Source organism: Chrysoperla carnea, chromosome 1, assembly GCF_905475395.1.
Source record: "Chrysoperla carnea chromosome 1, inChrCarn1.1, whole genome shotgun sequence".
Lineage (NCBI taxonomy): Eukaryota > Metazoa > Arthropoda > Insecta > Neuroptera > Chrysopidae > Chrysoperla > Chrysoperla carnea.
In genome coordinates, this window is record NC_058337.1 from 74,530,133 (window position 1) to 74,556,696 (window position 26,564).

Here is a 26,564-nt window from a genome sequence, read left to right on the forward strand (position 1 = left end):
TTTTTAAAAAGTAACATGTAATTATCATCACTATCAGATGTCTAAACACTGTCATTAAATATTATTGAATAATAAATTAATGTTTATTTATTCATTTGAATATTTTAACTATAACGATTTTGTTCGCATATATATTTTTTTAAATTGTAATAAAATTTGGAAGGACGTTTATAGATGTTTTATTCCAATTTAACTTATAATATTTTCTTTATACATGCAAAATATTTAACCTGTAGATTTATTAGATTCACCCAAAATTATTTTAAATATCTTAATGGATGTCTGGTCTGCCGAATCTCACCCCTCAACTTTCTTAGATCATATATTATTCTGAAAGAAATATAGTTTGGCTTTGACGCTTAGATTTTATTTGTTAGTTATCTTCAAAAATTGCTCATCACATTATCCAATTTTCATATTTCTTATCTTTTTGGAACTTACTTGGCTCTTAAGTTAAGTTTAATTTTCCAAATTAAGTGTTTTCTCAATATCTCTCTCAAACTTCATTAACCCGAGAACTTGAGTTTTACAATACTCTTCTGATAAAATTTACAAATAACATTTTGCTAGGGCGGATTTATATCACTGATCTAATGGTAGCTACTTAAAGTAAAGATAATCAAAAATTGTCTGCATTATAAAAAAATTTAAAAACAGAGTTACTTACTTATTTATAAAAATTTCGGACGGATATTCTTGCAAATTTATATAAGCATAAAATACATTATTGGTTCCCAAAATTCTTAGAAAATTGGTTAAGGGTTGATTAATTTTTAGTGAGATGGGAATGGGATCCTTGTGTGAAAAGAAACATGCAAATGGCAGGCATGCGTCGACAAAGGGCTGTTGGAAGGTTTTGAGATCAATATCACAATAATGCTACCATCAAATCACTAAATCCTCGATCAAATTATGAAGAAAGGGGGAAGAAATGAAGCAGAATTGAGATGAATGAACCTCAAAAAATGGGGAAATAAAAATGATAGTGTTACGAAGAATGAGACTCGAAACGTCGGCGACAATTGGAGTTTATGGAGCAAAGTTGAAGTTTAAGACAAATATCTAATAAATTAAACTCCAACTTTGTTTCGTTAAATTTCATTTTACGAAGGAAAATTATTAACAAAAGCATTTTTGCAACGATATTTTTAACAAATGTAACCTTCTAACCTTCTAGTAAAACTGTTCATAAGATGATACTATTATAGTCAGCAATTATTTTAAATTGACCCATGTAACCCACAAAATTGTTTTCCTGCAAAGAGGTTTTGATTTATTGATTTTTAAAGTAAAAATTACGTTATTACAATAAAACCAGTTATTTTATGTATAAAATTGACACGTTAACATCAAAAAGTAATTTTATATAAAAAATTATTTACATCATGAAATTCGTGACGGCAATTGTTATTTGTTGAAACAACTTTTTTGCCGCATACAGTGCAGTACATAAGTGTAAAATTTCGCACAGTAAATATCATATTATTAAAAAAAAACAAATTTAATTATACTTTTATTAAAATGTATCAAGACATTTTATTTCTTGAAAAGAAAAAAGATTTTATAACCTGAAGTCAAATTACATACGTTTTTACACGCACGGAAGTTAATAAAAAAATGTACTTCAATAATGTGTTTGAAGGTTTTTTTTTTTTTTTAAATATTAAATACAATTATTAAGAAATAGATATTTTAAATAAATTTTAATAAAATATTTAATCGAGTCAAGTGTAATAATTTATGTTAAAACTAGATTGATACCCGCCCGCTTCACTGAGCTTGAAAGTAAAAACCTTCGCTTTATAGCCTCCACCCTCTCTTGATATACACAGTTTTCAATTTTGTTAAATGTAAAATAGTCATACTTCATTGAATATATCAGAAAAGTTTGCCATGATTTGTTTGACATTTAATATTTTAAATTTTAGCATAATTCTTTTATTTATGGTTCAAAATGATGATCATAGATCTGCTCCATCTATAATCATCATTTTGAACCATAAATTAAAGATTTCTGTAAAAAATTTAAAAAATGGTAAATGTCAAATTAAATTTAATTTTTTGATTAATTTTTTAATCTATCTTTAAAAATAATAGTATATTCTGATATATCAGCTATATTGCTGTACAGTTTCATTAAAGACTATTCGATAGTTTCAGCGTGAAAGTGTTACAAACAAACAAACATGCTTACTTTCACATTTATAAAATATAGGGATAGGGATAGGGATAATTATTTACAGTCATTCTGAATTACTTTGGACCACTTTGGAGACAAATTCCTGTAGTTGGTCAATAATTTATGTTAAATACTGATATTAAATGGTATTTTGAGGTGGTATATGAAATTCATATCAAAAATACATAAATTAGGAGAAATCCTGCGATAAAGGCAAAAATTAAGTTATCAATGTTCAAAGTTTTATATTGACTGTGAAGTAATTAAAGCGTCTTATTCCACCTTAATAATGCATTTTATTGCATTTTTTAACATTTTTGTTAGCGTCAGCCTCGAATCATTATTTTGATCACTTTCGGTTTGTTCAGAGAGTCACCCTCATTGCATATGTGTGACTGGCAGATTATTGTAATGCGCCTGCCTATAAAAACTTCCTTCGGTTTGTCTATATTTTATATTCTTGACCTTAAAGTTTAACGTTTTAGAGTTTTCTAGTTCTTCTATTTGGACGCACGTAATCTATAGCAGTTGTATTACTAAATTCGATAGGGTCCTAGCATCAGTTAGAATAAAATATCCAAAACACCAAATAATGATTGTATACTATAAAAAAATGTTCAAAATTGTCGATTGCTTTCTACGAGTGAATTTTACAAAATTTAAAAAACCCCCGACAAATGCGTTTATTTTTTGTAGGCTGACTTTTGGAAACTTAGTTATAAAATGTTCTCAATCAAGTCGGTTCGACGGTTTAAGGGCTACGATGTCACTGAGAAACACACGGACACACAGATAAATATTTTAAACTTATAACCCTCCTTCATTAATCAATATCAACCTGTGGATTTGCAACCCCAAGAGATGATTTTAGAAGAAAATTATTTATGAGTAAAATGAAATCGCCTTAATTTAATTTTTCGTAATGTCAAAATACGAAATAAATACTAAATAATTGAACTAAGAAGAGACCACCGCAATACGTTTTGTATGATTGAGCAATCATATACACAGTGTATAAAAATTGATGACTTTAAGATAAATTATTTAACTTATGTGAAGACAATTGACAAGATTGTCGATTGTTGTGGGGCGAGTAACTTCGATTGTATTTAAATTTTCTGTAATATTAATTTTAACACTTTACATAAATAAACTAATTAGATGAAATTTATTTAAATAAAATTCTCTATTGAATTTGCCTTGTAAACTTTTTTTTTGTTAGAATAAAATTTCAATGTCATTTAAATTAATAATAAAATATTTTATTATTACTAATACATACGGTAATGTGTTGTACCTTAGACGCATTGTAGCTTGCATTACCCATTATTTCTTTAAAGATATCTACTGTGTTATCAATGAGAGTACCAACTGTGTGAGAATAAGGTTTACTTATCAAAGGGCAAACAACTCGTTTTGCTTGGAGTAAAATATAAATTACATATTTTAGTTCAAATAGTAAAATTTGAAAAGACGTACCGTTATGTACCTTGGATGAAAACAAATAATTATTGATCCAAGATTACGACTATACAATTGACTTTCATTTTATGATCATTGTGCATGGAAAATCCTGCTAAGGAAGACTCTATCTACCGATTGTAATTGGACCCTTTTTATGGGCCACTTTATAAGCATAGAATATTATACAGATGTGCGGCTTTGCCATTTAGTAATTATATGCAGGAAATTGCTTTTATTCTTAGATAAATTTATTTTATACTAAATTAACTTATAAGTTTATACGAAAAACACTAAGTTTATGAACGAAAAATACAGTGACTGTATAAATGAATAACACACCAATGGTTATAAACGAAAAACAAGCAAGTTTGTACGAAAAAAACTACTACCTATCCTAATTTATACAAAAAAGTACTAAGAAATAAGTTCATACGAAAAAACTTCAACAGCTGTCTAAAGCACGTTAAACACAATAATACAAAAATTACAACAAAATAAATAAAAATATATCAACGCATTCTATAATCGTTCAATAATTTTTTTATTCAATGAAAATAATCAGCTGCGTGAACTAATAAAAAGTTCATTTTTTTACTACCGCGGCGCTGCGACTTTAAAAATATACTCGGATAGACAAGGTGGAAAAAAGTTTTATCCTTTAGCATGAACTGTAGGGATTATATGATGAGGGGAGCATCTTTGGGTTCACTTGGTCAGGGCAATCCAAGGTACACTAGGTGAGATCCAAAGTGCATTAAAGTCTTGTACCAAGACCCCCATTTTAATAAATTAAGAATCGTTTTTATCGATAGCTGTTTAGTATTTTTATTTTCAATAAAATACATAGTGCGTGGGAATAATGATAATTAGAGAATATTTTCATTTTTATACTTTAAATAATAGTTTTGAAATAAATAAATAAAGAAATGGAAATTGTGGCCTAAAAATACAAGGTACAAGCAAGCCGTAGTGGCTCAATGAGTGGGTTCGAATCCGGCCGTTTCAACAATCATGGAGTTAATTAATAAATGTGACGGGCTGATGTAGTACATGATATATGTATGAAGGAGTTGTATTTAGCCCTTCAAAATAATTGAGAAGCTGAAATAATCAGCGCAAAAGGTGACAAGACACTTATGAGGTATTACAATGGACTTTTAGCTTCCAAAGATTTGTCGCCTCTATTTGAGTCGACCCCCACCATTCAACCTACTTATCCAAGGTACAACACTTTACACTAATATTTAGAAATCTAATTAAATTAGTTATGCGTATAATAATTATTATTTTCAGCATTAAGTAAGAAAGTATTTTACATTTTTATTATTTGTATTGTATAATGTTAATGTAATTACTGGGCGTTTATTTTGTAAAAATGAATAATTCTAATATTACTATGGTATGGTATGAATGATCATGTATGTATCCGGTTACATTTGTGTGAAAATATACCTTATTATGCCTCATGTAACCATTACAATTGAAATATACTGTCAATTGAATTTCGGATAAAGTTTCATGATTTTAAATTATCGAATGGTGTTAAGGAATTTTAAGAGTATATACTTAAAGAACAAATCACTTGCCATAGCTGTTTGAGATCCAAGAGACTACTTCCAAGTTTTTCTTACTTTTTGATGTTCTCAAACCAATCCTTAAAAAGAGTTATGAGTTGGAGACATTTTCTGAATGAAGGTTAACTTTCAGCAGCTAAAATTAGTTAATTTTTCTCAATAATAAGATCATTTTTGCATTTTCTCAATCCTCTTTTATACCTGACAATCATCCTGTCGAATGAATCTTTGTAAATTTTTAATCAAAATTTTTAATTTAGTCCATAAGTTTATACAAAATTATACGAAGCTGTATACGCGCAGAGCATTCCTTAGCTCTCAATCAATGGACGAGAAAATTTCTCTTCCGCGGAGATAGTTTTTTCGAGCTTTCAATCTATGGACAAAGTTGAAGATGAAAATGTTTTTTTAACGTTGAACCACCCAAGGAAATAATCCCAGACAAAAATTACATTATGTTTATATAGTCAATGAGGGTCTGGCACACGTAGTTTTGGTTCATGAGGTTGTCATTTGCGAGTAAATATTATTATTTAGTCTTATGTTTGAAGTCAATAGAGGCAGTAAGCTCCTCAGCCAGCCCGCAAATAAAAAAGTTTTAGCTTTCAATTATTTAAATTCAATTATATACATGAATACATTAAATAACTAAATCTATGACAACTCTAGTAGACGGAAATCCTTCTTCCTGATGAATAAATTGATAACAAAATTCACATGACTAAGAAACATGTTTCCAAACAACCTAAGTTGACAACCTCGTTTAAAGAAATCGACTCATAAATCACAATATTTAGATTATTTTATACATTTTAAGTCATTCTTACTCCTATTAATTTATCGGTTTTAATTCATCCAATTATACTTATATATTTTAAACACTTTATGAATATGCAAAACATTAATAAAATAAAAAATAAAAATATTTAAAATATAATTTAAATAATTATTTTTTAATTTTTATAATTATTAATAATGTATGCAATTAGTCTACGTCGGAGAATTGTATATTTCATTTAGCATGCTAGTCGAATGATTACACCTGAAAGAATTTGAAAGAGTGCGTAATTTAATTATGCATACAGAATTACAATTAAAATAATTTTTGACTCCTAGGACGTCCTTGTCCCCGCATTACGAAACAAAACATTATATGAACTTAAAAAAAGAACAAAAAATCGTAAGAATTATTTTAATGACTGTTTTTTCGTTTTTCGGTAGGAGGGGGGATGGTCGTTAGAAGGTACGTTGTTGTGTTGAAAAATATAAAGTTTTCATTTTTTACCATATAATTTTCATGGAATTTAACGTCAAATGCATTAAACGCATTTATATAGTAAATCTATATATAGAAGAAAAAAGGTACGCGATGCCCGTACTGATGCGACTCGTTAGTCCGTACGGCATGTGACTGAAGTGCATAAGAAGTGTAAAAATTACAAATGCTTGTTTATTAAACATTGTTTAAAGAGTTGCAAAAGTGAGAGGTTATGTTGATATTGATGCCTAATTAATATTGGAACTTAAGTTCCAAAATATCAAAGTCAAATTTCCCAAAAATCATCAAAAATGACTTCCATTTTAGACTACTGAAATTTAAAGAGAAAATATTTGTTTTTAAATTTATCTTGCCCGTCTTTTGTTACTTTGTACCCGTACCATTCGTTAGGTCTGGCTATGAGCCTGTTTGAGGGTGTATTTTCAAGTTTTGAGGGTATTTTAAGTTTAAAGGTGTATTTTGAACTTTAGAGGGTAATTTCGCAGTATTCTCTTAATTTGACTTAACTACGCACCGAATGAAAAAACCCATCATACTAGCGTGTAGATATTACAATAATTTAATAATCTATTTCTTATTTCTGTTATATAAGTAAGATTACAATATATAATACTGTGAATAACTTAATCCAAACGTCAGGAATGATTGGTTGCCTATACAAACTGTCATCTTTCATTTTTATTTTCGCGACATGTCCTTCTATACAAGGCCCCATTTTATTTCTGAATCAAAATTTATTAAATTTTTTGTTTGTTTGGCGGATTACGCGTGAAAACCTAACCGACAGACAAGGCAGTCGTGTGAAATTGCTACCATATTTTTTTTAAACATTATTTTAACTTGCATCGTATGTCCGCCGATTGCTCTTCGTTAAAAATATTGTCTTTGAATAATATAAGTCTACTTTCCAATGAGTTAGAAAAAATGGCTGTAGATTTAAAACAAATCGGATGATAATACAAACATTTTAACAAAAAAAGTTGAATACTTCCCGAAAATCACAATAGCTTTGTAAATTTGACAAACTTCTAATGTTATCTTGTTTTGCAATTTCACTGTGTCAGATACATTTTTGCAGTATATTAGTATATCTTTCACCCTCAATGGTGTGTATATGTATAAACATACAACTATATGACAACTATACGTTGTGATTAAAGACTTGTATTTGTTATAACAAATTGGTGTAATATTTTGTATTATAATATTATGATGTAATTTGATGTGAAATAAAATAATATTTTAAATCATTCTGGAATCAAATAATAAAATTATCTAGTGCATATATAATTAAAATATATAATATATGTATACATTACAGGTTAAATTCTTTCAATTTTAATTAAATAACTGGTGGTTCATAAACTAAATGATAAATCAGTATTCAAGAAAAATAAATTAAAGTTTTATATGGCGCTATAATTTGGAAAATGTGATTTCTTAATGCGTTTTTTGTACGGTGAGGAGTCAGAAGAGACTTCCAGCTAGATTGCAACTAAAGGTGTATTCGTGTAGGGACAGCATCACAAAGTTCATATTTTAGAAAATTAGAGAAACATTTTTTTTAATCAGGGGCTTTTAAGCATGGTTTTTGAAAAACATTAATACAGTGTTGATTACGCAATGGTTTTTTTTTCACCATGTACGTGAAGAAAGATAGCCACTCTTACACACAAAGTTATAAGAGTATCTTTTCTCTCACTTTCTCAGGACACAGGTACCTATATATACACCTAAAATGTCTCTTAAGTTAATTTGCGCCCTCACGAATAAACAATGATGCATACGAAACACTGTTTCAAACTAAAGTTTATTTTTTTATAAGGAACTTTTTTTACATTTAAACTTTTGTTCTATCTCTAACGATTTTCAAGATGAGTACTACGGACCCAAGACCTGTTTACGTCCTGGACAGGCTATAATTTAGGCTTGATATCCATTTTGCGTTTTTGAGTTATCGTGTTTTCAGACAAACAGACGAACAGACTCAAAACCAAAAATGGACTAATTAAGTGATTTTATGAACACCAATACCAAAATTTGATTCGTAACATCAATATTTAAAAGCGTTACAAACTTGGGTCTAAATTTAGTATACATTATGGACCTGCAAATTATGTTGGTACTCACAATTTAGCGATTGTCAAATTAAAACAATATTAAAAACAGATACATTTGTCCTTATTATGGATATTCACCTGTCAGTTAGTAGATAATTGGTTATAAAAATATTAATTTATACGTTAATATCAAGGCTAAATTTTTTATTCATTGGGATATTTAAAAAAAATTACAGACAGTTGATACATTTATTGTTGAAATTAATAAATTATAAATTAATTACCGATAATAAAAGAAATTAACTGTTTATTGCTTGCGTTTATTACTTGTTGTTTATTTCAGATTTTATTTATAATATGTTGACATTTAATAAATAAAATTAAAAAAAAAAAACTACTGTTGTGTATTCGCCAAAATGAACACCAACTTATATTTAATAATAAATAATAATTTATAACATATTTAGTTTATTATTTTGTCAATCAATTTAGCTATTTCGACATCTAAGATACCTATTTATTAAATTGAAAAAGTATTATTATTACCGTAGTACGTGTGTACAGGTTTTTTACAAAATGCATATCGATTCTCTATTCGACACCAAATTTCAATCATTTTTTGTATAGATATACTAATTACGGCCTGTATTTTGTTTTGCCTTTTTTTGCTCTATATCCAACGAATGTAATATTCGATAGTGCACTAATAAACGAAGTATTTTGATCTCCACTTCACGTTCAGAGCTAATTCTTAACCAAAAGATTTCTTAAGCAAATAAAATCCTACGAATGGCGTGATACAGTGGGTTAATGTTGTTATATTCGAAAGTTATTAAAACTGTTATTTTAGCTAATAATAAACACTCGAAAATTTTTAGATCATAAAACACAAGTCGAATGTATACCGAAACTTTTACTATTTTTCGTGATTAAAAATTTTTCAAAATATTACGAAAAATATTTATTGTGATAATAGCGTTAGCAGACCTGCTAACGTGAATAAATAATTAATAGAAGAAAAAAAAACTTTTTTTAACATAAAAAATCTGAATGTAATAAAAAATGAGGGTTTTAATTTAAAATTTCAAAGTTGATTGTGGTGCTACGAACATAGGGGTTTGAGTTTTGTTTCATTAGATAAATTTTAAAAAATATTGGAAACGATTTTTTCTTACTTTTCGTACCCATACTTTTTGAATGTCCAGTATATATTATCCAAAAACATCAATCAGCATTTGATATAATTTGATTGTGAGATATCGTGTAAAGAAAAAATGTAAACATTTGAACGTACGCACATAAGAATATGCAGAATATAAACATCTACAGACAATCGATATTGTCTATGATCTTAAAACATTAAAACACAATAATCTGTTGATTTCGAATTCGATATTCAAATGTATTTAAAAACCTCTACATACTGGAAAGTTTTAAAGAAAGTAGGAAAAAAACATCGAATAAAAATTTTATAAAATTGTAACCATATGAACAAACCTATAGGGCTATATTTCGAATTTGAAATGTAGGTATTTGTTAAATGTTAACATTTTTGATGATGAATTTTAATATTGTACAATTTTACTTATATTATCTTCTTCGTACTTTGTTAATAGAATGAATGCAAGAGATGGAAAGAATTTCTACCTTAATTATCCAAATTTAGGCAATACAAGTTCTCTTCTCGACAATTCGATACGAGTTCTCTTCTTGACGATGTATAAAAGATGAGAGGGTCTCACCAGTATTTGAATTGTCATAATAAGCTGAAGGCCATTTAGCAAGAACTTACAACAGGAAAAACATTATTTGTTCAATTTATGACTTAATTAAGAATTCAATAGAAGATCAAATGGAACACGATTCTTTAAATATATTTTTAATTCAGTAAATATGCTAATTTTTGTTTTGTGGGTTGATTCCACACAATCAAAAGATTCAATCATGTTTTAATTACAGTATTATGTCGTATGTTTTAGGAGGTTAGTAATTTCTAATCAAACTTCTAACATCTTCTTACAGGAGACACTAGGCTTGCATTAGCTGGGGAAAATTTTCCTATTCGAATTTTTTTTTTATATATTTACTTATTTTATACAATTTTTTTTTTTTTTGACTATTTCTTTACAGCATAGTAGAGATATATTATTCCAGAAGTTAAAAAATAAACTGATGCAGATTCAAAGTTTTGAGTGGAAATGGTCCCTATAAGTTGGTATCTAGGTATAACCTACTTATTTATTCATTAAGTGTACATTTTTCAGATACGCGTTCTTTCAAATGTGTATAGGCACATTTATGTATATAAAAAAGACATTTTTGGAATAATTTTGACAATTAAAGCAAGAGATGATTAGTATAAACTAATATTACGGATAATTTTATGGCCTCAAAAACTTTAGTAACAAAGATTAGTAATAAAATCATTTTGGAAATTATTATTAGTCGCTCTCTTAGAAATGAACTAAGTTACACGGTCCTTCTTTGTTCGTAATGGAATTTACAAAACTACCAATCATTTAGTTTCTAACCAATCTCTTTCTTCTCTTTCAGAAAAACGTACTCCATCATCCTCAACCTCTCATGGTGAGGCTGTATGTCCAGTATTGCCGTTAAACGATGCATATTTTGGTCACCTTGAGCTGGTATAAATTTGAAACCTTTGTCTTTGAATTTATTTTAAGGGTTAGGGAATTTTTTGTATTAAATTAAGCTCATACAAATAACATACTTATACTAATTAAGTAATATAAATTGAATAATTTATGCTTTAAGCTAAATTAATTTTGAATTTACCCATTACGGAAAATATTCGATAACCAAAAGAAAAATTTTTATTATTAAGAAAAATATTTCCTAGAACAATTCTGTCACAGAATCAAGAATCTGAAAAGTTGCCCTGGAACGATCTTTTTGACGGTTTTTTTTTTTAAAAGTAAAGTATTTGGATTCTTGGAAGTATTTCAATAATTGATTGCTGTTGTGTTAAACTTGTGAAGTGTTGGCTACAATTTTATCCAAGACTTATACAGAATTGGTTATTAAAAAATGCACTCCGTCCCTTACACACACAAAAAGAATCTAAACGGGTGATCAAAAAGTTTCATTAAAATCATTTCCTGTGGATTCACATAAAACTACAGATATAACCCCTTTTTGCAGCCAATCAGATGCTAAAGTCATTGAATAAAACATAAAAAGTAATACTAAATAAGTAATACAATAAAATCAAATAAATCAACTTAAAAATTAACAATTTAAATGTTACCCTTGTAAAATTATGTATTATTTGTCTGGTAAACGATTTTAATATTATAAAAATGTAGGTTGTTATAATAAATTTATAAGTTATTTTACGAAAAAGTTTCATAGTATTTTTCTTAAGATATCAAATACAAATTAGTTTTCAAATAATAAAAACTTTGTTATTTATTAAAACTGATTACATACAATTAATTAAGCTTTAAATAATTAACCACTTAATAAAAGAATGTTAAAAGAAACATTTTTCCGTTAAACATGATCCTATAAATCGTTAATATCAATTTTTAAACAAATACATACTATTAAATATGTTATGTGAATAAATAAATTTAAACTCTCTACCATGAATAAATACATACTAATGAAGGTAAAGGTGGTATAATAGGACATATGACCGATCGTTCGTCAAAGTCAATACGACACAAAATTTATCTATCTATAAAGCTGTCATATCGAGTTCCCCTAATTTTACTAGCATTTGATTTGTTAGCAATTTATTAGAATAATGACTGTAATCGGAGCATATTATCATTTAAAGTAATTAATTTTAGAATAACATGTCTTAATACGCCATGTATCCCATACTTAATAATAATTAAATTTTAATTTATTTAGAAATTTATCAATTAACGAAAGAATGTTAGGAATGATTGAAGGTAAATATTAAAAAATTACTTCAAACATTTTTATAAATCGTTATTCTAAGTGTTAGATATGGTTTATAAAAAAACGATTTCTGATTCAGAACCCTGAGTGCCTGAGTACTAATCAAACGGTTATACTCAATAAGCTGAGACTACACGAGGCAACCATCCAATATGGAATAAAATTAAACACACAAAACAAAAATTTCTTAAATGTGATAAAATTAATAAATTTTTAGATTTGGAAGTTTAGCTTCGACTTGTCAAGTACTTTCTGTTGCAAGGAATAGCGCCTGAAAGCTGTACTTTGTCTTTGTTCAAACGTTGAATGTATTGTGTAGCCACGCTATAAGATTATGATAAACAATAGTAATTGACTTTAATTTATTGTTTATACTTGTCAAACTAATTGTTATTACTTTTATGGTTTAGTGTATAATGCATTTTGAATTTATATAACTGTTAATGGGATAAAAACTACTTTTTCGATTTGATTTTATACTTTTAAATTGTTGCTAATAATATTATAGTTCAATAATTCGCATTGAAGTGATAATGTGATAATACGTATTGAAGTGAAAAAACAAAATTTGTAGCGCAAGTGCTGGGTTAGCTAAGCGAATTCCTGCAAAAAAAAAAAACAAATAACAAATTTTTTTTTAAATCGAATCAGCGTTTTTATTCTTAACCTTATTCATCCCTCGGACCCGGATTTTCTCTCGGCGGTCCAGAATTGAATTACCACAAATTTTTCATAAAAAACTTAATTTTACGTTACTATAACTATCGTTTGTTGAAAGAACACTTTCGCAATTCTTCACATTTGAATGACCGTTTAAATTGACAGCTTGGTGGAACACTGAAACCACCAGATTCCAAACAATAGGAAATAATAACAAAAGCATTGATGAGGGATAAAGCTTCAAAAATTTCCATGAAACAATGAAACAGATATATTAAAATTTTGGAATGATAATTCACTTTTCTAAGGTGTTTCAGAATTCTTCTATAGGTATGCGGATCTTTAAAATTGTTGAATTTGCCTCAGGTCATCTAATATTTTTCATAATAGATAATATTAATGCCAATTCAGTTATAAAATAAAATCTAATTCTATATTACTAATTCCAACATATAAATTCTATGGCACAAATTAAATTAATTAATAACAAATTAATTACTACCACCATGACTAAAAATAGATGATAATAAATATAAACTGGTAAATGATATTATTTTTATCAAATTGTATTTCCGCCATATTTTTAATTAACTTATAAACTTGTTTACAAATAATTGTTGGTAATTATTTCAAACTAGCTTGATACCCGCCCGCTTAACTGGACTAAAAAGTAAAAACCACCGCTTTATAGCCCAGACCTCTCTTGATCTCAGTTATCTCCCTTCCATAACACTTTAAGGGATTGTTTTACTCAGCTAAAAGGTATGCACAGTTTTCAATTTTTTAAATTGTAAAATAGTCATAATTCATTGAATATATCAGAAAAGATGGTCATGAATCTTTTGACATTTAATATTTTAAATTTTTACAGAATTCTTTAATTTATGGTTCAAAATGACGATCATTGATCTGCTCCATCTATAATCATAATTTTGAACCATAAATAAAAGTTTTCTGTAAAAATTTAAAATAGTAAATGTCAGATTAAATTTAATTTTTTAATTTTTAAAAAATATATTTTTATGAATTATACCTCATGTGTTATTCTAATGTATGAGCTATATTACTGGACAGTTTCATTAAAACCCATTCGCTAGTTTTAGCATGAAAGCATAACAAACAAACAAACAAACATCATTACTTTCACATTTATAATATATAGAGATTTTACATTTATTAATTAATTTATTTATATCATTTACATTGCCTTTAAAACTATTATAATAAATGAACATTAATTTATATTACGAGCTTGCTGATTTTTCTTTCATTTCATTACCAACAAATATGACGAAGTATATAAGAAATAGAGACACACTGTCTTTAAACACACTCTACTGCAGAAATCCCCAATCTTTTTTGTCTCATGGACCGCTTGCCATATTTTTCGGTTTTGTGAGGACCCCCTGGCTAGCTAATATTGCTTTTTTTTTTAAATTCGCCAACTTCCAATGTCTTTTCACTCATTTCTAACTGTAATGAAGTGTAAAAGAAACCAAAAAGAAATACACACAATAATTTTTATACATTTATTAATGAGACTGAATAATAAGTAAAGTTTTTTTAGTGACAGTTTTTCCTAATGTTACTACTTATTCATTGATAAATTAAACGAGTCTTTACAAGTTGCTAAAAGTTAAAATTTTTGTGCGACTACCCTTTGAATCCTACTAATATATCTTATCCTACTAACATAGACAATTTTATGAGATATATTGATTCGCCACTATATAGTACGAAAATGCGAAATAAGTTTATTTACAAAATCAACAACAGTATAATTTAGTACTAATCGCCGTAGGTCTGATTGATATGTTTTCTGATAATCCTAAAGACAGATTTAGAATCCTGATTGTAAAATATTAAATCATTTCTTTTTAGGCCGCCTTTTTCACATTTCCGGGCCTCAGTCAATGAATGCTCTCGCCTCTCTATAGAGAATACATTCGTGTATTTAGTACTAACTGTAATGAAAAGAAAATCACGCCAACATCTTTGTTATTTTATAAGACTTATCTACATATTCTGTGTCAACATTTCTTCGATAATGTACTGTTTTGTAAGAACATAAGAAGCCATTTTAATGTCCTTGTTTCACACGTTTCACAAAATAGAAATTAGTCTAATTTGCCGAATTTATATTTTGTTATATAATATTCTGTTATATAATTTGTTATATCTTAACCATATCAAAAGCAATTGGTATATTGACGAGTCGTAACAATAACGAAATTTGGGAATGTGCCAACAATAATTTTGATCTGAAACTTTTTTTTTCTATTAACGAATGATTTTCTCGTGATAAGCCACTTTTTATGGTCAAATACCACACTCCCGCTTCTTTGCAGAGGCTAACATGTAGCATCACTTAATAAAAAATACTAATAATTAGGAAGCATTCCAATTTTTTACCAAAGGTCATTTCAGCTAAGTGAAGTGTGTCTTGTGTATGTCAAATACATGCCACTGGTCCTCATACTAGCTTGCCCATACACAAAAAACTACTGATTTCTATGATTTTTAGAGTTTATTCTGAATTATTGTAAAGTTTTTCATGTTTAGTTCAAGTCATATTATAACATCCGTTTTTAAAATACATAACAGTTAAATTAATAATGATTCAATAATTGGTATAAATTAATCATCTTATGAGACCCACGTATTATGTTCGTACTCATACGAACATAGTTCGTTCATTGTGAACTTGTTTACTTGCTGTTTATCATAAATAAATAAAAAAAATCTTGCATTTTATAATAAGTAACAAGGTATCTTATTAATAAATCCAAAAATATAATAGTAGCCACAGCCACTACTTTTAATGTGAAGGACGTTTTGTTAACAAAATAAAAACACATTTATAACATTTATTTAATATATCATAATATACAATATTGTGTCTAAGAAAGATTTTGGGATACGCCTCTAATTATGAATTTAATAATTGATGGTTATCATTTAATACTTGTATACAAGTGATTTTTAATTTGTTTTATTTATTAATTGGCTGGGATTAGGAATCATCTTTTTACAATTTGCCTCCCAAACGCATTCCCTTATGCAAACCCATATAAGCCCGACAGCTAAGTGTAAAAAATTTTACTGTGTATGAAAACTAAGAAAATAGTAGACCAATAGCGCGATTTCAAACATCGATTTTTGAAACATCGATCAGTTAGCTGCTGCAAGTAAAAAATGTCTTGCAATCAAAATTCTGCCGTGAAAGACAACGTTCCGATATTTAGAATAAAAGGATTTTATACTATGGTATATATGAAATATATCCAGGCATACTAAGTTTAGCCCCAAGTTTGTAACGCTTCAAAATATTGATGCAACGAACAGAATTTTGGTATATGTGTTAAAATCACCTGATAAGTCCTTTTCTGACTGTCCGTCTCCCCACCTGCCTGGTCATCCGTAAGCAGGATAACTCAAAAACGAAAGAGACGTGAGGCTGAAATTTTTATAATGTGCTCAGTACCTAAAAAGTGAGGATGAGTTCGTAATAGAGCATAGGTCAATTGGTTCTTGGGTGCTAGAATTCATTTTGCAAACATTCAGAGATAGAACAAAAGTTTAAATATAAAAAATCTTATTTAAAAAAATAAACAACTTTTGTTTGAAACATTTTTCATAAACGAGACTTTAATCGCGAGAGCACAAAATAGGTTAGAACATTATAATATGTAGAATATGAAAAAATAAGTTTTTTGAAAAATGTGTATGTGGCACCACAGTCGTGTATTATATACACGACCGTGGCTGTCGAAGAATGACTATCTTTCTTTACTTACATGACGTAAACACAAACGATTGAAAAATCAACACGGTCTATTCATGGTATTTCAACCATTTACTCAGTAAATTGTTTGTTTTCATTTGTTTTATGTAAGTAGTTGTTCAACAAGACGTAAGTAAGTTTTATATGCGTGGATATGCGGATTATTAGTCTTAGCTTGTGGAGGCATGGATGGAAGAATGTCTGTGAATACGAAATCTCAAAACAATGAGTGGATTCAAATTAGATTATCTAACGGTCGAATCGGTTGAACTAACTGACCTATTGTAAATCTAGTGATTAATTTTTAAATTAAACATGTAAATTCAAAATCTGAAAGATAGAAAACGATGACATTGTACAATTTTAAAAATTAAAAATGAAATATGAAAGTTTAAGATTTTGTATATTTTAAACACACTATGAACTGAAATGAGGGTAACAAAATAATAACGATATTCATCTTTGCTTCTTTGCATTATTATAAAAAGATCGCCTATAGATTCCCATTTTTGGTATATATCTTTATTTTTTCTGTAGATTTTTCAAGACATCTCGTCTTATCAAGGTTTTAACGATTGTTTTTTTTTATATTAACTCTTTTGCAAATTGTAAGTTGAGTTGATAACCAAATAATACACCGGTAATTGGGTGGTCAATGATATTGAAGGTAATCATCAATTTTAGTATAAAAGCATGAGAGACGCACATGGAAGGTACAGTAGCTCTACAGTCCTATCAAAAGGAGGTATAGCAAGAATAATTCAAAATGAAAGTCTTCGTGAGTATCCAAAAATTGAATTATTGTTCAGTGAATTGAGTTAATTGTGAACAAGAAAGTGAAGTTTTAATCTTTGTTATTTCTGTTAAAGGTTGCCCTATCATGCTTGTTAGCTGTTGCATCAGCTGGATTAGTTGTATCACCTCATAGTGTGCTCATCCAACCCCAACATTTACCCATCATTGACTCAAATGGTGTTCCAGTAGAACCTTTAGTCAACCAAGTTGCTCGTGCCCAACATGCCGAACTTCGACTTGCCGCTCAACTTCGTAACGGTGATGCTGCATTAGTTGGTGCTCCACTTGCTCTTGCCGCAGCTTCCCCAGTAGCTGTAGCTCACTCAGCACCTCTTGCTGTTGCTGCTCACAGTACTATCTTAGCTGCACCACAACACTTACCAGTTATTGATGCAAATGGTGTTCCAGTAGAACCATTGGAAAATCAAATTGCTCGTGCTCAAAATGCTGCTGCTCATATCAACGCTCATGCTCGCAACGGAGATCTCGCTATTCTTGGCCGTAAAAAACGTGGAATAATCGCTCCATTGGCTTATGCTGCCCCACAACACTTACCACTCATTGACTCAAACGGAGTACCAGTGGAACCTTTAGTCAACCAAGTTGCTCGTGCACAACATGCTGAACTCCGACTTGCTGCTCAACTCCGTAATGGTGATGCCGCTTTAGTTGCAAGTCCAATTGCTCTTGCCGCCGCTCCCTCACCACTTGCCCTCGCTGCCCACGGTGCTGTTTTAGCCGCTCCACAACACTTACCAGTACTTGATGCCAATGGTGTCCCAGTTGAACCATTAGCAAACCAAATTGCCCGCGCACAAAACGCTGCTGCTCACATCAATGCCCATGCTCGTAACGGAGACGCTATTGCCATCCTTGGACGTAAAAAACGTGGAATCATCGCTCCATTAGCTTATGCTGCTCCACAACACTTACCAATCATTGACTCAAACGGAGTACCAGTAGAACCATTAGTCAACCAAGTTGCACGTGCTCAACACGCTGAACTCCACCTTGCAGCTCAACTTCGTAATGGTGATGCCGCTTTAGTCGGTGCTCCAGTAGCTTTAGCCGCTGGCCCAGTAGCTGTAGCTCATTCAGTTCCAATTGCTGTAGCACATTCAGCTCCACTTACTGTTGCGCATGCCGCTCCACTTGCCGTAGCTCATTCAGTAGCCGTACCAGCTTCTATTACATCAGTCTCACATGTTGGACGTGTACCATTAGACACACCAGAAGTAGCTGCCGCTAAAGCCGCTCATTTGGCCACCAAATCTGGACTCATCTTGTAAAACATTTTCTAATGTTGACAAGACGATTAACCACCGTTAATGTATGATTTGAATAATTGTCTATAGAGCCGCTGTCAATTTCTTTTTACTGTTTTTTACGCAATTTATTTTCAAAAATATTTGATAAAAGACCTGTCGCACAGCTTTTCTATATGACAAACAATGTGATATCATTTTGTTTACAAATAATGTTACATTGTAGTTAGTTAACTAATTTTTATATTATTTAATTTTTCTGTGTAAAATAGTTTTTTTTTAATTAAAAATAATTTGCTATATACATATTTTCTTTTGATTTAACGCCACCGATATAATATTCTGATAGAAAATGGAAAAGTTTTAAGCTGTCAACAAAAGTTGTTGTCTAATTTATGGGAATTTCAAAAAGTATCTCAGAACGCTCTACTGCAAAGGACAGACATGTGCCATCGTTTTGTTTTTTCTTTTGCAGGAATCTTCAGCAGTTTGTAGATTTTAAATATAAATCGTCTAGAGTGTTGATATTCAACAGGATGATCTAAGTTTTAAAAACAAGAATTCTACAATTGTTACATAACGTTTAAATAATGGTAATTTTTAATAAACTTACAACCCTTAAAATCTTCTCTTCATAGAAAATGTTGAAATGTTGGTGGAAAATTTTTGGGAGTGTTATCAAATCGCTTGCTTAGAAAAATTGAAATTTTATCACACAGTATGATCAATGGGTCCTTAATGACTTAAAGCTTATGGTCATCAATTACGAAAACCAGCGTTGGAGCTTGGACGTGCATTAATTCGAAAAAATATCTTTTAGTTCAATGTTTTGTATATGCAAAGAAGTAAGTGTACGTGCCAGTAACAGTTTTATGGCAGGTATACATGTATACATGCCATACAAGTAAGCTTGTATACAAGTAGGCTTTTAATGAAGAATCCTTTGGTCGCACCGTGTGACAAAAGTGAATTGAGAAATTATCATTATCTATAGTTATCTACCATTTGTTGGTTTCCTACGACTATAGATACTATTGAAAGTGCAAAAACTAAGGAAAACCCGGGCTACGTAGGCAAAAGTTAAAAGATTAAGAACAAAAAATTGAAGTTGATCTGAAAAACTTGTGCGAGATTATTTATGAAAAAGACTCAAATTCACTCATATTCTTTAAATGTTTAAATCATTACGAAGGGGGTGACCGAAGTGTATTAAGTATTTGGACTTAATGCAGAGAAGCGTGCTAGCTTTTAGGGTGGAAACATCGAACTACAAAAGTATAAAAAATGAAGAAAGGGTTAAAATATGTGTGTTGTGTGGGTAAAGTAAGAATAAAGAGCATTTGTAGATTGATTGTCCAGGATTCCGTGAGAGAAATATACAGGAGAAGGTGCAAAATAGTCAAATAAATGAAGTTATGAACATTAGGGATCTGAAAAAATTACCTTAGCTAACAAATTTTATTAATAAATCTGTGACAGAAAGGCAATCTAGATTGATATAATTGTTTGATTAGTTTTTCATTTGAATAATTTTTGAAAATTGAAGTAAATACATTTGTAAAGTGTACTTAAAATAGATAAGCAGCAAAAGAGTAAGTCAAATAAATAACAATAATAATAATAATACTATTATAGGTTGGACCACCCTATATATTAGGGCAGGAAATCTATTGAAGAAAAACAAATTGGTAAGACTGTATCTTGGTATGATAATTATTAAAAATACGGCTAGTAACATGCAGACGTCTACAGTAATATAACGAAATGAAATGATTCATAATGGATTAATATTCTATTTTGATAGTAATGAAATGATTATTTATAATATTGCGTGATGAGTGATGGATTCATCGTAATCAGCTTGATCCTAAGGAAAGCGATTAGAAGAAAGTTCAAAATTGATCATAATAGCCCATCAAAAAACTGTTATTGTCGTTGTTCTAAGCTCTTTTTGGCACTTTTCTTATACAATTAGTGTTAAATTATGTTTAGAGAATGAAAAGAAAGTTAAAATCTAGAAAATATACACATCATTTTTTAAATAGTAATATGAAGTTATTGCTTTCACTCCGAAGTAAAAATTTTAAAATTGTGTAAAATCTTTATATTTTTAGGTGTTTACAATGCGAAAATAAAATTTTAAAAATTCACTTTTTGTGTCTCCCGTTTAAATCAATCCGGCTGAAAATTTCTTAAATGGATTTTATTTCATATTTTTGTTTAGAAATAATGTAAGTAAAAGCTCTTTTACTCGAAAGGAAGCATGTATATGACGGAGGCCTTTCATTTAACCTACAAGACCTTTCTAAAATCAACTGAATGTTTATAACTGATAAGAGATTTAGGAAAATATTAAATTAGAAAATTATTCTTCACAAAATAGTAAACACCTTTTTTTTAAAAAGTTACCATTGCGCCAACTGATACATAAAACAGGCTCTCTTCTCAGAAAGGGTAATAGTAAACAACATTTTTAGAAAGGTTCCATTGAGACAACGGATACCGGAGACATGCTTTCTACTCAGAAGAGGTAATTAATTAATTTTGTTGATTTTACCTATTCTAACACTCTCTTTTTTACCTTGATCCTGAAGTGACATGGCATTATATTTTTTATAATATTAAAGACCGTAAAGATACTCAGTAATTATGTTCCATTTGTAAAAAAGTTAGTAGTTTAACCCACTGTAGAGTTCACAAACTAAAAAAGTTCTCATGTTTATAAGTATCGTATCTTGATCCGTTTTCGTGCTAAAAACTTAAAAAAAAATAAATAAAAATATATAAAATTACGTCTGCTACAATTTTTTATTTGAAATTTATTTCCGGTTAATCAATGGTTTGCAAACTATGTGTAAAAAACTTTTGTTAAAACGAATGTATGGGTCAAGAGAACATCGTACCAAGCGGCATCACGAAATCATTAAATGGCTTGGATATTTTGGCGTTTATAATCCATACTTTGGGATGTGATAAGTTCCATAGATGGAACCATGAAACTTTTATGAGACTTAAAACGTGTATTAAAAAAATGGAGATTCTCTTCTTTTGTCTTAGGGCGTGAAATTTTGAAAAAATTAAATATACCTACATTTTCAATTATTTTTTATCTAGCTTTTTTTTTATTAGCGGAAAATAATTTGTTTTTGGTATATTATCTTAGGAGGTACAGCAGCTATTTTTTTGATTTTCAAATGAATCACTCTACTTTTTGCAAATTTTAAAAGTATTTGAGTTCATGTAAGCAACTACAACAAACATTTCAAAATCTCATTTGTTTTTCGAAAGTTATGGAAATTTTAAATGACGTATTATTTTAAAGAAGCTGTTCAAACAAAACTCCCTCCACGGCATCGTTAAGTTTTGTCTCCCATGCTTGATTTGTGGCACTTATGGAGGCATTATCGAGATTAAGATAAGCTTGAATTATTTATTGGAGTCAAGTTCATTGGACCGTGTGTCCCTAACTACATTTCTTAGAATTTCTTTTTTAATAAGATATTTTTTTCTTACTTTTCAAAAATTCAAATGAAGCATGAGAGTACAGACCTAAAGCTTGTCTAAGTGTAGGGTGTGAACAGCTTCTTATAAAAAAATATGGCAATTTTGACATTAAGCTGAGCTAGTTTGGATATTTATTTTTAGATTTAAATGTGCTATAACTTTCAAAAAACATAAGGAATTTTGTGAAAATTGTTGTTGTTGTTAACAAAAGTTCAAGTATATTTTAAATCTGAGATAAAATTGAGGGATTCATTAGAAAATCAACTGTTTGATGATGTGTCCTGTGAGATTGGCCAAAAACCTAAATTAAAAAGTATTAAATATTGATTTTTTTTTAATATTATGCACTGTACAGTTTTGCACCCTAAGAAAAAATAGGGGATGGAGCGTTAAAAACCGATTACCCGATATATCGTAACATACAATATTGTGTCCAAGATTTCTATTTGTTCTAGAGGTTTATTACGCCAGTACAACTATTTCAGTAAAAACAAAATCCTACAGTGTATTAAATTTGAGCATATTTATTGCTTATTATTATTCTATTAAACTAGGACACATGATACGTAAAACTTGTAAGTACTCCAAAAAATTGAAAAGTTTATTAAAATTAAGCATAGTTAGGGCAAAAATGGGTAATTTAATATCTTTACAATGTTGGTGCTAGCTTAATATTTTGCAAGCCACACATTGAAAACAAGAAAATATTTTTCATCTGAAATTTTCATCAAAAGTAAAATCGTCATTACAGTTGGGTTGCCTATAAAATTCAAAAGTTTTTCGCAGGAAAGATGATGTGATTTTATAGTCGTAAATTATTACAAATTACAAAATATATACGAATAACGATATACACTAATTTATTTCAATAAAAAACATTGACATATTCAAATTTCTTATTTTTATTATAATCAGATCGAATGTAGTTTCTTATTTTTTCCTGTTGTTTGTTTTTAATTTTATTATTTGTTTTTATCTATCTCTCTTTTTTCTATCTATCTCTTTTTTCTACCTATTGTTGTAGGTTCCTATTTTTTCTATCGATTTTTCAAAACATTTCGTCTTATCAAGGTTTTATAAACTGTTTTTAAAATCTTTTGCAGAATGTAAAAGTTGATAACCAAATAATATACCGGTAATTGGGTGGTCAATGATATTGAAGGTAATCATCAATTTTAGTATAAAAGCATGAGAGACGCACATGGAAGGTACAGTAGCTCTACAGTCCTATCAAAAGGAGGTATAGCAAGAATAATTCAAAATGAAAGTCTTCGTGAGTATCCAAAAATTGAATTATTGTTCAGTGAATTGAGTTAATTGTGAACAAGAAAGTGAAGTTTTAATCTTTGTTATTTCTGTTAAAGGTTGCCCTATCATGCTTGTTAGCTGTTGCATCAGCTGGATTAGTTGTATCACCTCATAGTGTGCTCATCCAACCCCAACATTTACCCATCATTGACTCAAATGGTGTTCCAGTAGAACCTTTAGTCAACCAAGTTGCTCGTGCCCAACATGCCGAACTTCGACTTGCCGCTCAACTTCGTAACGGTGATGCTGCATTAGTTGGTGCTCCACTTGCTCTTGCCGCAGCTTCCCCAGTAGCTGTAGCTCACTCAGCACCTCTTGCTGTTGCTGCTCACAGTACTATCTTAGCTGCACCACAACACTTACCAGTTATTGATGCAAATGGTGTTCCAGTAGAACCATTGGAAAATCAAATTGCTCGTGCTCAAAATGCTGCTGCTCATATCAACGCTCATGCTCGCAACGGAGATCTCGCTATTCTTGGCCGTAAAAAACGTGGAATAATCGCTCCATTGGCTTATGCTGCCCCACAACACTTACCACTCATTGACTCAAACGGAGTACCAGTGGAACCTTTAGTCAACCAAGTTGCTCGTGCACAACATGCTGAACTCCGACTTGCTGCTCAACTCCGTAATGGTGATGCCGCTTTAGTTGCAAGTCCAATTGCTCTTGCCGCCGCTCCCTCACCACTTGCCCTCGCTGCCCACGGTGCTGTTTTAGCCGCTCCACAACACTTACCAGTACTTGATGCCAATGGTGTCCCAGTTGAACCATTAGCAAACCAAATTGCCCGCGCACAAAACGCTGCTGCTCACATCAATGCCCATGCTCGTAACGGAGACGCTATTGCCATCCTTGGACGTAAAAAACGTGGAATCATCGCTCCATTAGCTTATGCTGCTCCACAACACTTACCAATCATTGACTCAAACGGAGTACCAGTAGAACCATTAGTCAACCAAGTTGCACGTGCTCAACACGCTGAACTCCACCTTGCAGCTCAACTTCGTAATGGTGATGCCGCTTTAGTCGGTGCTCCAGTAGCTTTAGCCGCTGGCCCAGTAGCTGTAGCTCATTCAGTTCCAATTGCTGTAGCACATTCAGCTCCACTTACTGTTGCGCATGCCGCTCCACTTGCCGTAGCTCATTCAGTAGCCGTACCAGCTTCTATTACATCAGTCTCACATGTTGGACGTGTACCATTAGACACACCAGAAGTAGCTGCCGCTAAAGCCGCTCATTTGGCCACCAAATCTGGACTCATCTTGTAAAACATTTTCTAATGTTGACAAGACGATTAACCACCGTTAATGTATGATTTGAATAATTGTCTATAGAGCCGCTGTCAATTTCTTTTTACTGTTTTTTACGCAATTTATTTTCAAAAATATTTGATAAAAGACCTGTCGCACAGCTTTTCTATATGACAAACAATGTGATATCATTTTGTTTACAAATAATGTTACATTGTAGTTAGTTAACTAATTTTTATATTATTTAATTTTTCTGTGTAAAATAGTTTTTTTTTAATTAAAAATAATTTGCTATATACATATTTTCTTTTGATTTAATGCCACCGAAATAATATTCTGATCGACTCTGTGAACAATCGATGCAGATAAATTAATGAAATAATTATTGCGGAATCTCAGTGGAAAGTGAAAAAATCGATTTCTAAATTTATAAAAAGCAATTAAAAAAATCTGTTTTTTTATCGAGAATAATTCGGGGAAAAAATTTCACAGGTATATTATTTTGCTATTTACGCCATTCAACTTTATTTTTAACCCATATGTGAGTGGTACCTGTATATAATTTATATTATGTAAACAGGTCAATTCTATTTGGTGGTGAAATGAAGGCACCCAAGTACTCTGCCACTTTATTATGGAGAAAAAAAATGTTTTACTTCAAAATATTGTGAGTTGATGGGTCCAAACATTAAAAAAAATCTTGTTTACGGAAAGGAAAGAGATCTCAGAAACCACAGCTAGCTATTTACAATGCGGAAAATATACTTTTTTTTCAATTGAAATGCAAAAGATACCCTAATGCCCTGTCATTCATTCATTTACTTTAGGATTAAAAGCTTAAGCATACTTGAACAACGATGATAAAATCACAAAGCATCTGGTGTAAAACTATTTTCGTTTTTATATCAAATTAATGCATTTTAACGGCGAATGACTGAAAGAAAAAAATTTCAAAACCTGAGGAGATATAGTTATTCCATAGATTTTCTAAACATTAATGAAAAAATTCATAAATAACGTTGCGTAAAATTTCGCATCGTAGAATATAAAGTCTTTGAAATGAGGTCAGACACAGATGCGAGCAGACGCGAGGTTTTGTTTTATCAGTTGTCAGGTTAACTATACGTATAGTCCGACTACCACGTCAATATAAGAAGTTAAAAAATTTGGCGCACAACAAACCTATGACAAGTTTAGCTCTTGGTTGAATAGATAGAACGCTAGCATATGATATAGAAACGTTTACAATCATCCAATGAAATTAAATCATTCATAACAAGTATTAAAATATGATTATAATAAAATGAATATTCATAATAATTAAATTTACAATAAATTTAATAATGATAGTCATCATAAGTTGAAACGGCATGAAAATCAATAATTACATAGCATTACATATAAAGTAATTAATGGATTTTTCGTACGAATGCGATCAATCGCATTCAATCACAATAATGCAAAATCAATCACAAAAATGATAATGCCGTTGTTAAGACTATCTTCGGT

At 30.0% G+C, this 26,564-nt stretch overlaps 2 protein-coding genes across 2 annotated transcripts; both read left to right on the plus strand.

Annotated features, from left to right (window-relative positions):
• Window positions 1-17,648: 17,648 nt before the first annotated feature.
• On the plus strand, window positions 17,649-19,203 carry LOC123301539. The gene is made up of 2 exons (XM_044884318.1): window positions 17,649-17,708; window positions 17,800-19,203. The coding sequence occupies exons 1-2, from the start codon at window positions 17,697-17,699 to the stop codon at window positions 19,012-19,014; spliced, it is 1,227 nt and encodes a 408-aa protein (XP_044740253.1). The 5' UTR covers window positions 17,649-17,696; the 3' UTR covers window positions 19,015-19,203.
• Window positions 19,204-23,703: 4,500 nt separating this feature from the next.
• On the plus strand, window positions 23,704-25,262 carry LOC123302062. The gene is made up of 2 exons (XM_044884852.1): window positions 23,704-23,767; window positions 23,859-25,262. Exons 1-2 carry the CDS (start codon window positions 23,756-23,758, stop codon window positions 25,071-25,073), a joined length of 1,227 nt encoding a protein of 408 aa, XP_044740787.1. The 5' UTR covers window positions 23,704-23,755; the 3' UTR covers window positions 25,074-25,262.
• The last annotated feature ends 1,302 nt before the right edge of the window (window positions 25,263-26,564 follow it).